General features: G+C 41.6%; 1 protein-coding gene across 1 annotated transcript in view; it reads left to right on the top strand.

Annotated features, from left to right (window-relative positions):
* Window positions 1–13,903, top strand: part of HEATR5B (HEAT repeat containing 5B) — a 47,102-nt gene extending 33,199 nt beyond the window's left edge. Inside the window, exons 27-36 of the mRNA XM_083604174.1 lie at window positions 328–507; window positions 1,745–1,979; window positions 2,649–2,909; window positions 3,254–3,381; window positions 4,524–4,668; window positions 7,305–7,577; window positions 9,056–9,280; window positions 10,026–10,177; window positions 11,571–11,784; window positions 13,339–13,903. Coding sequence (XP_083460300.1) covers window positions 328–507; window positions 1,745–1,979; window positions 2,649–2,909; window positions 3,254–3,381; window positions 4,524–4,668; window positions 7,305–7,577; window positions 9,056–9,280; window positions 10,026–10,177; window positions 11,571–11,784; window positions 13,339–13,643 — 2,118 coding nt within the window. The 3' untranslated portion in view covers window positions 13,644–13,903. The remainder of the gene's footprint in view (window positions 1–327; window positions 508–1,744; window positions 1,980–2,648; window positions 2,910–3,253; window positions 3,382–4,523; window positions 4,669–7,304; window positions 7,578–9,055; window positions 9,281–10,025; window positions 10,178–11,570; window positions 11,785–13,338) is intronic.
* The last annotated feature ends 482 nt before the right edge of the window (window positions 13,904–14,385 follow it).

Here is a 14,385-nt window from a genome sequence, read left to right as displayed (position 1 = left end):
CATTAATGTTTGTAATTAAAAAGAACCATGAAAGTGTTGCTTAAAACAATTTGTCAGAAAATATTCCTGTGTTGAAAGTTCTTAATTTTTTCTTAAAACCTCTCTGATCAATGCAGATTTGTCTAACTCAATTGTATTGGAATTTCCCATGTTATCATTTGAACATTTTGATGAGGTGGGCTAGGTTGAGAAATGGAAATTAGCTCTAACTCACGCTCTGGTCTTCATATTTGGGTGGAGTTTTGAGCCTAGACCAAGACTAACTGGTTCTCTGTGTGGAGGAATGCTTTCTTAAAAGGCAAGCTGGCTGTTTATATTGATTTTTAGGTGTGTAGCACCTGGATTGGAAGTGGCGTAGTAAGCGACCTTAATGATCTTCGCCGTGTTCACAACCTCCTTGTCTCTTCACTGGACAAAGTGCAAACAGGCAAGGGGTCTTCCAGCCAGCTTTACAGGGAGAGCGCTACTACTATGGAAAAACTGGCAGTACTCAAAGCTTGGGCTGAGGTAAATGTTTAAGAATAATAATATAAAAGCAGTTGCTTATTCTTGCTTTTCTGTGGAGTGGAATGCAATAGATGAAAAAATCAGTTGATCTGATATATGGTTTATTACATTGTATGGAAGACATACAGCTACATGTAATAACTTAACGGAGATATACTATAGATGGGGTTGCTGCTCTTTGTAAACATTCCAATAATATTCTTCAGACTTTGAATGCAAGACAATGTATATTGAGGTTATTTTTAAAGGTTTCTAGCTGCTACTTGAAATGTCTATATAGAAGTTAACATATGAAGACATAAAGCGATCCATTTATTACATATAATTTCATTGCATATAAAAATAAAATAATATGTGAGCGAGCATGATCCAGTATGTGAAGTGTTGAATTCAGAACTGGAAACATTCTAGCTCAGGTGTAGACTTGTTGTATGATCTTAGATAAATCCCTTATCTCAGCCTTCCTTACCTCTAAGCAAAACAGTGTCAACAAAACAGTGAACTACTTGCCAGGATGAATGGAAAACGGTTTATGAAATCAGTTTTTCTGGTAAAAAAGGCTGAAACAATACTTTAACTATATGAAGTATTTCTACTGGTTTTTATATTTGCATAAGACACCTTATTAACATGTTATTTTGTGGTATTCCCTAGAGTTGCTGACATCATCAGCCAAGTTCTCTTTTTATTGTTTATAACAGGATATATTCAGTTGGAGGAATTCAATATTGCACTAAGGCAAATGTTCCACAAGCACAATCATTTCAGCTTGCCAGTTCTAGGGGTTCTTCCAACATAAACATCCCAAGCCATGGGAAGCATGCAGTGGGGAGGAGTGGGGCGAAAGCCCTATTGTGCAAGCAGAAGTCCTTGCACAGGGCTTCCAGTCAGGACTCATTAGATGAACTCAGTCCAGGGACTTTGAAACATACAAAAGTTCTCTTGATCATGACTTTTCAACACCTTGAGGATATATACTTCTTTTAAAAACGGTTTGTTAAACCTTATGGGTTTGAGAATGGGGTTGAAAGTGTGCTGCAGAATTAATCTTTCTGACATACAATTTGGGTGACCATATTAAGAGGTGTGGGTTTTATTAGTGCAAAGAGCCTAGAATTTAAGGGAAGATATATTTTAAGGATGGGGTTACGTTAATGACACTTAAAGGCACACAGAGAAGCTTTATTTGTGTTGTCTGTATATGCTTGTAATACTTTGCATGGATCTTTATCTAAAGGTGTATGTTGTAGCTATGAAAATTAAAAAAGAAGCAGAAACTAAACCGAAGAAAGCAGTGAAGAATGATGACGATGACGACGATTATAGCACAGTAGATGAACTGCCACCGGACAGTTTAATAACACTTGTGCAACCAGAGCTGCCCACTCTGAGCCGCCTCTGGTTAGCTGCACTTAAAGATTATGCTCTTTTGACTTTACCAGCAGAATTTGCAAGTCAACTTCCTCCAGACGGTAAGCTGTTAATTTAGTTTTGAGTACAGTTATTATAATAGTTTTGACATGTGGGTAGAAACTTTAAAAGACCAAGTTTAGGAAGGCTGAACAATGTCCATACCCTTGTTTTGCTATCATTTATAGGAAAAGACACAACAGCACATTCCCAATGTACAAAGCATGAGCCTAATTTCCTTAGCTCTGGAGCACTTGAGCCAGAGTTGGAAGGTTTCGCTGACCATGGTTAGGAAGCTGTCTCGAGTTTGTTTTTTCATGTTTGCAGAATCAAATAGTAACATCGAATGTCTGAATGAAATCAAACAGATTGTTCATATCGTCCTACATAACCTCAAACATAGTGTTCTTCAGTAAATTTGGTTCCTGCAATAATCTCTGAAATGGAGTGATAAATGAACAATTCATGGATTTGTAATATATGAACTAGCCCAGGATGCCATGTTTCTGGCAGTGGGACGGTCAGAATGATAGACTTCACTGATAGTGAGCCACCATGTGAAGAATTCTATAAGCATGTGAGTTTGGGCCTAGTTTGCAGAGGCATGTTAGCAGAAATTCTAAGATGTAGTTGATATTAGCAAAATATTTAAAATGATAATGCACTTTTTACTCAGTTCCTTTCTGCCTCCATCGCCATGCTGAAATCTAGTGTAATATTTTGCCTGACAGGTGGAGCGTTTTACACTCCAGAGACAATTGATACAGCTAGACTGCATTACCGGAATTCATGGACCCCAATTCTACATGCAATTGCACTGTGGTTGAATAGTACAGGATTTAATGCTTCTGAATCAACAGAAGATGTGTCGGCAGCAATACCGAATCCACAGAAACGTGCCACATCCATTATGTTAAACCCAGCACCAGGAACACCACCATCCACCAAACCTTTGCAAGAGATAAACAAAGATCGAATGCATTTGATTTTGGGTAATATGTTGTGTTGTTGTTTCAGAATTCTGTAGTGGTGCTTTATATCATCAGGCAGCAATATTTCCTATTTTAATGGACTCTAGCTTTGTGACAGCACCAGAAACAGAAGCATTCTAGCTTTCAGAACTCGGGGTGCCTAAGTGTTTGTGTTTCAGCCTGTGACTCTTGACTTGCTGATGGCTGCAATAGTATTGTGCACAGTCATCTCATGTAAAAACAATTAAAACTAGTGTTTTATGTCTGCACAGCAATATGCAATAATAGTTTTTTAAATACAGTAAACCCTTTACTAGTCACTGTTGTTCTGTTTCGTCTAAAATCTAAAATAATTTGCTTTTCAGGTGTTAGTATACAGTTTCTCTGCTCTCCGCGACCAGAAGAGCCTGTTGAACATGTTACATCCTGTTTAGAAGCTCTGCACACTTTATTGGATTCCCCTTGTGCTAGAACCCACATTGCTGAGGATCAGGTATTATCACTGAAGTCTATAACTGCAAACTAGGATAGCCATCTGATTATGCAGAAAGTAAAGCAGATTGCTGGAACAATAAATTAAATGAAGGTTTCATGTATTGGTCATGGAATGGAAAAGTTTGTGAAATTGACAAATTGATTAGCATTGACTAATATGTTTTGTCCTGATTTTTCTCAATTTAAATATTAATTATGAGGAAAAAACAGAACCAAATTTGTACTTTCAACCTTTTATTCCATAAATGCCAGCTCGGACACACTGAAACAGGTGCAGCGGTGTGAACCTAATGAACATTTGGGCAAAAACTAATCAAGTTAGCTGAGAGAGTTAAGCATATCGGAATTAAAAATGCTTAACTTTGGCTGAATGATAATAATAATAAATAATAAATTTTTATTTATATCCCGCCCTCCCCAGCTGAAGCTGGGCTCAGAGCGGCTAACAACAGTAAAATGATAAAACATTCTAAAATCATTTCATTAATTCAAAACAGATTAATGGCAACCATTAGGCTAGAGTTCTGTGAGGATTGCCAAAGGAGGGAGTCAGGCTGTGCCCTGGCCAAAGGCCTGGTGGAACAGCTCTGTCTTGCAGGCCCTGCAGAAAGATGTCAATTCCCGCAGGGCCCTAGTCTCTTGTGACAGAGCATTCCACCAGATCGGAGCCACAGCTGAAAAAGCCCTGGCTCTGGTTGAGGCCAGGTTGATGCATATGGTTGCATGCATCTGGTTTATGCATTTGGTAAGTGCTTTATTTAAAGTGGTGAATGCACAGAATACAGTGGTACCTCGGGTTACATAGGCTTCAGGTTACATACACTTCAGGTTACAGACTCTTCAAACCCAGAAATATTACCTTGGGTTAAGAACTTTGCTTCAAGATGAGAACAGAAATTGTGCTCCAGCGGCGTGGCGGCAGCAGGAGGCCCCATTAGCTAAAGTGGTGCTTCAGGTTAAGAACAGTTTCAGATTAAGAACTGACTTCCAGAACAAATTAAGTAGGTAACCAGAGGTACCACTGTAAGTCTTTCAGATGTAGATTAAATGAGACATAAGGGATTACAGCAAAGTAGGATAGCTTTATTATTAAAGCTTATGATCATATGCAACTTTGAAAAAAACTTTTTTTCTTGCTAGCTCCTTGGTGTTGAACTTTTGAGTGTGCTGCATCGACTCCTCTTGACCTGCAATCCTCCTTCAGTCCAACTGCTAGTTACTGGTGTTGTGCAGCAGATTGTAAGAGCTGCTCAAGATCATCTACAAGAAAAAAGAAACACTATGAGTGAGATATGTTACCTTAATTTTGGGTTTCAGAAATAATGAAGTATATTAGAACAAAGTTTTGTTTGTGAAGATGGGATATTTCAAACTGTATCTTTCTTCATCCTATTTATATTCATTTTGCACACTTAACAAACCTAAACTAAGTTGAATTATTTAGTATACTTTGATGCATTTCAATAACACAAGAGAATCAAAATATTTCTATATTTCCTTACATTTGTAAAAGGAAACAGCTTTAACACTATTTCACTTGTTAATAATAATAATAATAATAATAATAATAATAATAATAATAATAATTTATTATTTATACCCCGCCCATCTGGCTGGGCTTCCCCAGCCACTCTGGGTGGCTTCCAAAAGAATATTAAAATACTGTGATACATCAAACATTAAAAGCTTCCCTAAACAGGGCTGCCTTCAGATGTCTTCTAAAAGTCTGGTAGTTGTTGTTCTCTTTGACATCTGGTGGGAGGGCGTTCCACAGGGAGGGCGCCACTACCGAGAAGGCCCTCTGCCTGGTTCCCTGTAACTTGGCTTCTCGCAGTGAGGGAACCGCCAGAAGGCCCTCGGTGCTGGACCTCAGTGTCCGGGTAGAACGATGGGGGTGGAGACGCTCCTTCAGGTATACTGGACCGGGGCCATTTAGGGCTTTAAAGGTCAGCACCAACACTTTGAATTGTGCTCGGAAACGTACTGGGAGCCAATGTAGGTCTTTCAAGACCGGTGTTATATGGTCTCGGCGGCTGCTCCCAGTCACCAGTCTGGCTGCTGCGTTCTGGATTAGTTGTAGTTTCCGGGTCACCTTCAAAGGTAGCCCCACGTAGAGCGCATTGCAGTAGTCCAAGCGGGAGATAACCAGAGCATGCACCACTTGGCGAGGCAGTCCGCAGGCAGATAGGGTCTCAGCCTGCGTACCAGATGGAGCTGGTACACAGCTGCCCTGGACACGGATTTAACCTGTGCCTCCATGGACAGCTGTGAGTCCAAAATGACTCCCAGGCTGCGCACCTGGTCCTTCAGGGGCACAGTTACCCCATTCAGGACCAGGGAATCCTCCACACCTGCCCGCCTCCTGTCCCCCAGAAACAGTACTTCTGTCTTTGCAGGATTCAATCTCAATCTGTTAGCCGCCATCCATCCTCCAATCGCCTCCAGACACTTACACAGGACCGTCACCGCTTTCACTGGTTCTGATTTGAAAGAGAGGTAGAGCTGGGTATCATTCGCATACTGATGAACACCCAGCCCAAACCCCCTGATGATCTCTCCCAGCGGCTGCAAGTAGATGTTGAAAAGCATAGGGGAGAGGACAGAACCCTGAGGCACCCCACAAGTGAGAGCCCAGGGGTCTGAACACTCATCCCCCACCACCACTTTCTGAACACGGCCCAGGAGGAAGGAGCGGAACCACTGTATGACAGTGCCCCCAGCTCCCAGCCCCTCAAGACAGTCCAGAAGGATGTTATGGTCGATGGTATCAAACGCCACTGAGAGATCCAGCAGAACTAGGAAACAGCTCTCACCTTTGTCCCTAGCCCGCCAGAGATCATCAACCAGTGTGACCAAGGCAGTTTCAGTCCCATGATGAGGCCTGAATCCCGACTGGAAGGGATCCAAATGGTCCGCTTCTTCCAGGCGTGCCTGGAGTTGTTCAGCAACCACTCGCTCAATCACCTTGCCCAAGAATGGAAGATTTGAGACTGGGCGATAGTTGACCATCGTAGTCGCATCTAAAGATGGTTTTTTAAGAAGCGGTTTAATAACTGCCTCTTTCAGCGGGTCTGGGAAGGCTCCCTCACGGAGGGAAGCATTCACCACCCCACGAAGCCCATCGCCCAGCCCTTCCCGGCTAGCTTTTATAAGCCAAGATGGGCAAGGATCAAGGAGACAGGTGGTTGGTTTCACTCGTCCAAGCAGCCTGTCCACATCCTCGGAGGTAACAGATTGGAATTAATCCCACGCAATTTGACTAGACAGGACTCTAGCACTCTCCCGCCCCGGCCCTGCTCCCACGGTGGCGTCTACCTCTTCCCGAATCTGAGCGACTTTATCTGCAAAAAACTTTGCAAAATCATTGCAGGAGATCATGTGGCCCGTACTGGGCCCCGATGTAGCAGGTGGTTCTGCTAAATTGCGGACCACCTGAAAAAGTATCCTGCTGCTGTTTTCTGCAGATGCAATAGAGGCGGTGAAGAAAGTCTTCTTCGCCGTCGCTATCGCCACTTGGTAGGCTCGACATTGAGCTCTAGCCTGTGTCCGGTCAGCTTCAGAATGGGTCATCCGCCACCGGCGCTTTAGCCGTCTCAACGATTGTTTCATTGCCCTTAGATCCGTGGAAAACCACGGGGCTGTCCGGGCTCCATGCAATCGGAGAGGGCGCTGATAGCATAAGCACTTGTGTCACCTTTGATTCTGTACCACAGTTTCTAACAGTAAACAGAGGCTGTCTAGTTACTAAATATTAATGTATACATTTTAAACAGTTTTATTGTTGTAATACTATGTAGCTATATTTATACTTTCAGTATTTATTATGCATTATTTTGACTCCCTTTCTACATTGTCATCTGTGTATTCCGTATGATAGTCACATTTTTAATACATACTGCCTTTTATGTTCTTATTTTGTAGATGAAGAAGATGTAAAAGAAAAAGACACTAGTACCATGTTGGGCGAAGGAGGAGAAAGTGGGGGTCTTGTGCCAGGAAAATCTCTTGTATTTGCTGCCATGGAGCTCCTAATGTTTATCCTAGTACGACACATGCCACATCTGAGCACAAAAATGTCAGATTCTCCGAGTCATATCTCCAGCAGAACCCAACAGCTTCCAGAAGAAAGTGCTCGTCTTGTAGCTGCCACAATTGGAATTCTGTCTGACCTGCCCACTCTCTGTTCCCCAGCTGGTAATGCAGTAGATCTTTCTTAAAGATCTTTCTTTAAGAGGTTTTGCAGAAAGTGTATCCTGGATAGTGAAATGAAAGCATGACAGGTTGAAACCTGTTTTTAAAATGTGGAAAGTGTTCGGAGAAATGTTTATGATGGTGGCACAGACAAGCAAAACAGGCTCTAATGCAACCTTTCCCAACCAGCATTGTGTTGGCTGAGGCTGATGTGAGTTGTAGTCCAAAACATCTATTATCTATTAAATTTGTATACCACCCATCATCCAGAGATCTCAGGGCGATTCACAGCATAATCCCCCGCCCCTCAGTGGTTCCTTGAAGGGACAGAATTTCCATTCCTTTAGCACTTGTTTTCCCCGAACTGCACATCAGTTTATGGAGTACCTTTAAACCTCAGAGATTTGCTTCAGTAGAGCATTCTTGAAATCTGTACGCATTCATTTCAATAAACGGAACCCAGAACTTATTTGGTAAATGAAAAAATGATAGGCAGCTTTGAGTCAGATTTTTAACATTATTGCCATGCACAATCAGGAACGGCTGCTATTAGGACGTAAAGGTAAAGGTACCCCTGACAGTTAAGTCCAGTCGCGAACGACTCTGGGGTTGCGGCGCTCATCTTGCTTTACTGGCTGAGGGAGCCAGCGTTTGTCCGCAGACAGTTTCCGGTTCATGTGGCCAGCAGGACTGAGCTGCTTCTGGCGAAGCAGAGCAGCACACAAAAACACCATTTACCTTCCTGCCAGAGCGGTACCAATTTATCTACTCGCACTTGATGTGCTTTCGAACTGCTAGGTGGGCAGGAACTGGGACCGAACAACCAGAGCTCACCCCATCGTGGGGATTTGAACCTGCAACCTTCTGATCGGCAAGCCCTAGGTTCTGTGGTTTAGACCACAGCACCACCCACGTCCCCTGTTAGGACGTAGTTACTTCCAAAATGACACATATATGATACTTTAGTTTCACTAGGAAAGTGAAAGAGCAATAGAGTGCATAAGAAAAGTCCCACAGGAAGCCTGCAAGCAGGTGCTGAATGCAGTAGCAGTCTCTCCACTTGCGATTCCCATCAACTGGTATTCAGAAGCATGTTTCCTCCAACAATAGAGGTAGAACATAGTAATCATGTTTACTTCTATAGTTTGATATGAGCCTCTTTCCCTTTTATTCCACAATGGTAGTCAAGGCGCCAGGACAGATTTGAAGTATCATGTGCAATGTTGTATTTTAACACGTGGTGTGGGATGGACACACAAACAAAATCCAGTGGTTCTGGAGTGCATGGATAGTTGTGTGCCTACAGTGGCTTTTCTGTTATATGACTCCAATATGCTTCGTGTGTAACAGTGGGTACTGCCCAGCAGATAATACTTGCTCATGTGAAACACTACATAGAATATAGAACTATGGATCATGCCTATGGTGTAGCATTTTGTTCTTACACTCATGTGCAAGAAAATATGTTTTTTATCTTTCAGGATGCATGACAATTTTGCCCACAGTCCTGTTTCTAATAACTCAAGTGTTAAAAGATACTGCAGTGAAAACAACAGGAAACCATGTCCCCCCGCCAGTCTCCGCAGCACTTCAAGGATTGAAAAGTATTGTAACTCTTCCAATGACAATGAATGAAGAAATACACAAACAGTGGACAAATCTTATCCGCAGTACCTTGGCCTCAATTTTGGAATACCCTCAGCCAGGTAATTTGCATACAAACACAGCTACTAAAAAAATAAGCAAAAGGGACTGTTCTCATAGGAACCAAAACTGGTGTACTTATTTCAATAATCATATTGCTATTTCTGTTAGATCTATAAAATTAAAAGAGAAAGGAATTAAGGATGCATATGGGGGTGTCCAAATCTTCTTTGGTGTATTAGTGCTTCTTTGTAGAGTCCAGCAATCCTCCTTTAATGCCATAAAAACCCCATGTTTGTTAAGTTTGAACCTCTTCATATATGGCAAGAGTATTAGTATGCATGAGCAATTCGGTTCTTTTATTAACAAAAGGGGACTAATTTGACAAAATAAAAGTGTGTTACATATTTTTAATAATAAAAAAGCAGAACAAACAGGGGTATACTGGATTATTAAATATATCAATATTTTTAACAATTATGTTATTGTAATTCATTCTGTATGTTGCCTATATCTGTGGAATGTAGTTTTTAAAATCTCATGGGGATCAGAAAATCTTAAACCTACTTTCCAGAAACATATCAAGTGCAATCCTCTTCCATGTTATATCATAGGGTGGTGGTGGTTTTTACCACAAAAAACCTGGGCTGAAAGGGTTGTGCAATAAAACATTATTATTATTTAAATCAGAAATATTATGTTTATTTTCCAGTATTTTCTTACTTTGTAACTGAGCAGTTTCATTTTGCCTGTTTCAAATCCGTTTTAGTATAAGCTCTCATCCTGTTTTCACTGGATTTTTTTCAGAGGCCTCAAGGCCTATTCTGGATGAAGTCAGCATGCTTACAGCTATTGCACTCTTCCTTTGGTCTGCAAGCACAGAAATAATTGGAGTGCAGTCATTACAGAATGGCTGCATGAATAGATTCAAAATGGCACTGAACTCATCTGATCCTTGGGTGAGTATTCCATTTTCGCCCCAATGACGCAGCATTTATTAAAAGTTTACTCTCCCTAAAGCTACCATTTGTGCGGTTAAAAAACCCCTACATGTACTCTAATTCTCCCGTGCATGTAAGATGTTTGCAAGTGGGACTTCATTTACACAACGTAACCTACATATAGCCATATATCAACATAAAAAACATTTCTATTTTGACTTCCGGTTCAAGATTGGTTAATGTGGTGTAACATTTTAACAAACCAAAGCTACCATCTTACTCAAAAAGACAGGGATTCACTTTATACTAGCAGTGCTTTCTTACAGCTTTTTAATAGTAAATAAGTGATACAGGACCTCAAATAGGTAATAAACGTGGGCTATTTACAATATAAAAGGTAAAGGGACCCCTGACCATTAGGTCCAGTTGTGACCGACTCTGGGATTGCGGCGCTCATCTCGCTTTATTGGCCAAGGGAGCCGGCGTACAGCTTCCGGGTCATGTGGCCAGCATGACTAAGCCGCTTCTGGCGAACCAGAGCAGCGCACAGAAACGCCGTTTACCTTCCCACCGGAGCGGTACCTATTTATCTACTTGCACTTTGACGTGCTTTCGAACTGCTAGGTTGGCAGGAGCAGGGACCGAGCAACGGGAGCTCACCCCGTCACAGGGATTCGAACTGCCAACCTTCTGATCGGCAAGCCCTAGGCTCTGTGGTTTAACCCACAGCGCCACCTGCGTCCCATATTTATAGTATAAAAACACAAAAATACTTAACAAACAAATAGTAACAGACAAAAACAGTACCGCCTCCCCACACATTTTAAAAGGCCATAGATTGTTTAATTAGCCAAAAACCTGGGAAAAGAAGAATGTTTGTTTTTTGCCTGGTGCCTAAATATATACAACGAAGGTGCCAGGGAAGCCTTCCTGAACATAAACCTGCCAATAGTGATCTAGGAACATTAGCAGTTGATGATACCATTTATAATAAACACAGAGAAATATTTAGTCGGAATAGGAAATAATTCAGAACTTTAAAAAGACATTTTAGCTAATCTACTATTCGTCTACTATATACCTCTGTTAATTAAAAAAACTTGCCATGTTACTAACTGATTCCTCAGCAGTAAATGAAGTTTTACCATGTCTTGAATTGTGATTTTCAAATATGGAACAAAATCAATTATCCCAAATTATTTGCACTCTGTGTAGTTCCAGAGTTTGTACCATGACAGATACTGTTTATTAAACAGATGAAATGACCTAGGACATAATTACCAAGTAACAGTATTTCTTGACCATTTGAATTGCCTTGTTTTCACTTTTCTTTCATGAACCGTTATTAACATTGTGATGGTTTCACTACCAACCCTAAACTAACACAGCAATCTTTTTTTATTGTGATTAGGTTCAAGCCAAATGCTACCAGCTTCTGCTTTCTGTATTCCAACACACCAATCGAGCCCTCTCAACCCCCTATATCCATTCGCTGGCACCAATAATGGTTGAGAAACTGAAAAGTGTAGAGATCAACCGCCCAAACAACAAAATGGAACTTTTAGCAGTCCAGGAAGGAATCAAAGTTCTTGAAACACTGGTAGCTCTTGGAGAAGAACAGAATAGTAAGTAGCTTGAATAATAATTCTCAAATTGTACAGTACCTGTAATAGTTCTTTTTCTAAAGCTAATTGTCACAGTGGGAGGAATGGTTTCATAGACGGTGGCTGGGGAGAGAAGGATTAAACCTACACCTGGTATTTAATTTTAAATACCATACAGCATGATTGCTAATCATGTCATTAATGCTTTGAAGATAGGCTGTAGTTTCCTAGTTCAATGTCACTGCTAACAGATCTAGTGGACTCCCAAAAGCAACATCACCTTCAATTTTAATGAAGAAAAATAAATGCTCCCAGGTTTGGATCACACTACCCTAGAATGTAGGGACACGGGTGGCGCTGTGGGTGAAACCACAGAGCCTAGGACTTGCCGATCAGAAGGTCAGCGGTTCGAATCCCCACGATGGGGTGAGCTCCTGTTACTCAATCCCTGCTCCTGCCAACCTAGCAGTTCCCGGTGGGAACCTAGCAGTTCCCGGCGGGATGGTAAACGGCGTTTCCGTGCGCTGCTCTGGTTCGCCAGAAGCGGCTTAGTCATGCTGGCCACATGACCCGGAAGCTGTACTCTGGCTCACTCGGCCAATAAAGCGAGATGAGTGCCGCAACCTCAGAGTCGGCCACGACTGGACCTAATGGTCAGGGGTCCCTTTACCTTTACCTACCCTAGAATGTGGCATTTCCCCAAAGTAGTTTTTTGGAAATTATGAATTTATAGATTATGGACTGTATCCAATTGTGTCCGTTCAATCACAGAAGATTATTTGATCCAGTAAAGGCTTCCATGAGTGGAAGAGTGAGTCAGCAAAAAATAGCTGCTCCCCTTTCCCACTGTGTGTCTCAACCTCTGCCAAGAAATACCAGCTCCAGAAGATTTGACTAACTCTTAGAAACAGTGTAGGAGGAAGCACAGGCAGCTGCAGGAGAAATGGGGGAGGGGTGTAAAATTCACTTTCCTCCCTTTTCTGGTCCCGGGAGATACATTTCAATATATCCCAATCACCCTTGTCTGAATCTGTAATAGGCATGGAACTCTCACACTCTAAAAAAGCTAACCTGTTTGTTTCAATTGGTGAAGCGTATGTTGCATTATTGATTTTTAAAAACCAAGATGGCTCTTTCAGTGAAAAGGAGCAAAGGCGGTCTGCACATGCAGATGGTTCACTTGTGCTTCAGAGTGCACGCAGCAAACAAATCTGTAATAGTGCGGGTTACATGCTTTGTGATATGCTATGATAATTCAACAGAATCAAAAAGAAAATATAATAAATGCCACCTGTTCTTCTGCAGGTTATATATTGCTAAATGTAGTTGTATCCTATATCTGCCCCCATGGTAACACAGTACCTTAGGGAAACATTTGGCTGTTCTGGAACTGAGCACAGTGTGGAGTTGCGAGGCGGTCCTAAAAATAGTTCTTCGGCTTTCCTTTTTGGATTTGTATTAGTCAGAAATGGATTGAGATTTTGAAGTTTTTATTCTTTAACAGAAATAAGTGAACATGATGCTCTGAGTTCAAGTGCATAATTTTAAATCTGTTCTCTTTTCCCCTCTCCTTAGGAGTCCCACTGCTTGCGCTTCTTGTTCCCACCCTTATTTCTTATTTACTGAATGAGAATGCTTTCTCTTCTGCATCTGCAGTCTCAAAAGAACTTCATGAGTTTGCCCTCCAAGACCTAACACGCATTGGACCCCTTTATCCTCATGCATTCAAGACAGTCATGGGAGCAGCCCCTGAATTGAAAATACGGCTGGAAACTGCAGTGCGAGCAAGCCAGGCGAGCAAAGCAAAGGCAGCTGCCAGGCAACCACCACCCACAGTACATTCCACTCCAACAATTAAACTTAAAACTAGCTTTTTCTGATTTATTCTTATTGGAACCAATCATAAAATCGATCACCATGCAATATATCATTCCTTTTGTGTTGCTGAATAGCACTCTGTATTTTTGCATTGTTTGTCTGTGGCTATCCACTAGGGGTTTATGTTCCTAGGTGTGTGTTATAACTTGAAATCTGTGCATTTTAAGGGACGTAATATTATCTATATGTACATAGATTTTTATGAAATGGAATAAGTTTGATCATGCATCTGAGTCTGTGTTAAACTATCTCCTGTAACAAAGTGTTTTGTGTGTTACTTGGTGGCCTATATTTTTAGACTTTTAGAAATATCAGGTTCAGTGTGTGGTTATAAAAGCTGGGTATATATTTATTTTCCCTGGGCAAATTCACTGATGTGAGGGGGGGAAAGGGCAGGCCTGCCCATAAGGCCAGGTGTGGCAGTCGCTTTGAATGCTCCACTGCTAGCAGAAAAGCAGCACTGGTTTCCAGCAGCACAGGTAAGGGAGGCTTGTGGGGTGGCAGTGGGGCATCAGCAGGGTCAAGCAGCAAAACAGGAAGTGCCTTCCCTGAGGGGGAGAGTAGGAAATTTGTGTACATTAGTATTTATCTAGTAATGTCAGATGCGGTAACACATTTTTGTACTAAACATGCACATACACAATATGTCAAGCCTGTTATGTCATGTAAAAAAAAAAGAACCACTGGCTATAGCCAGATTCGACAGGGATAGCCATATTTGTCTTGCTACAACAAAAACAAGAA

The sequence above is a fragment of the Podarcis filfolensis genome, assembly GCF_964270895.1.
Source record: "Podarcis filfolensis genome assembly, chromosome: 3".
NCBI classification, from domain to species: domain Eukaryota; kingdom Metazoa; phylum Chordata; class Lepidosauria; order Squamata; family Lacertidae; genus Podarcis; species Podarcis filfolensis.
This window is presented reverse-complemented; position numbering and strand designations above follow the sequence as displayed.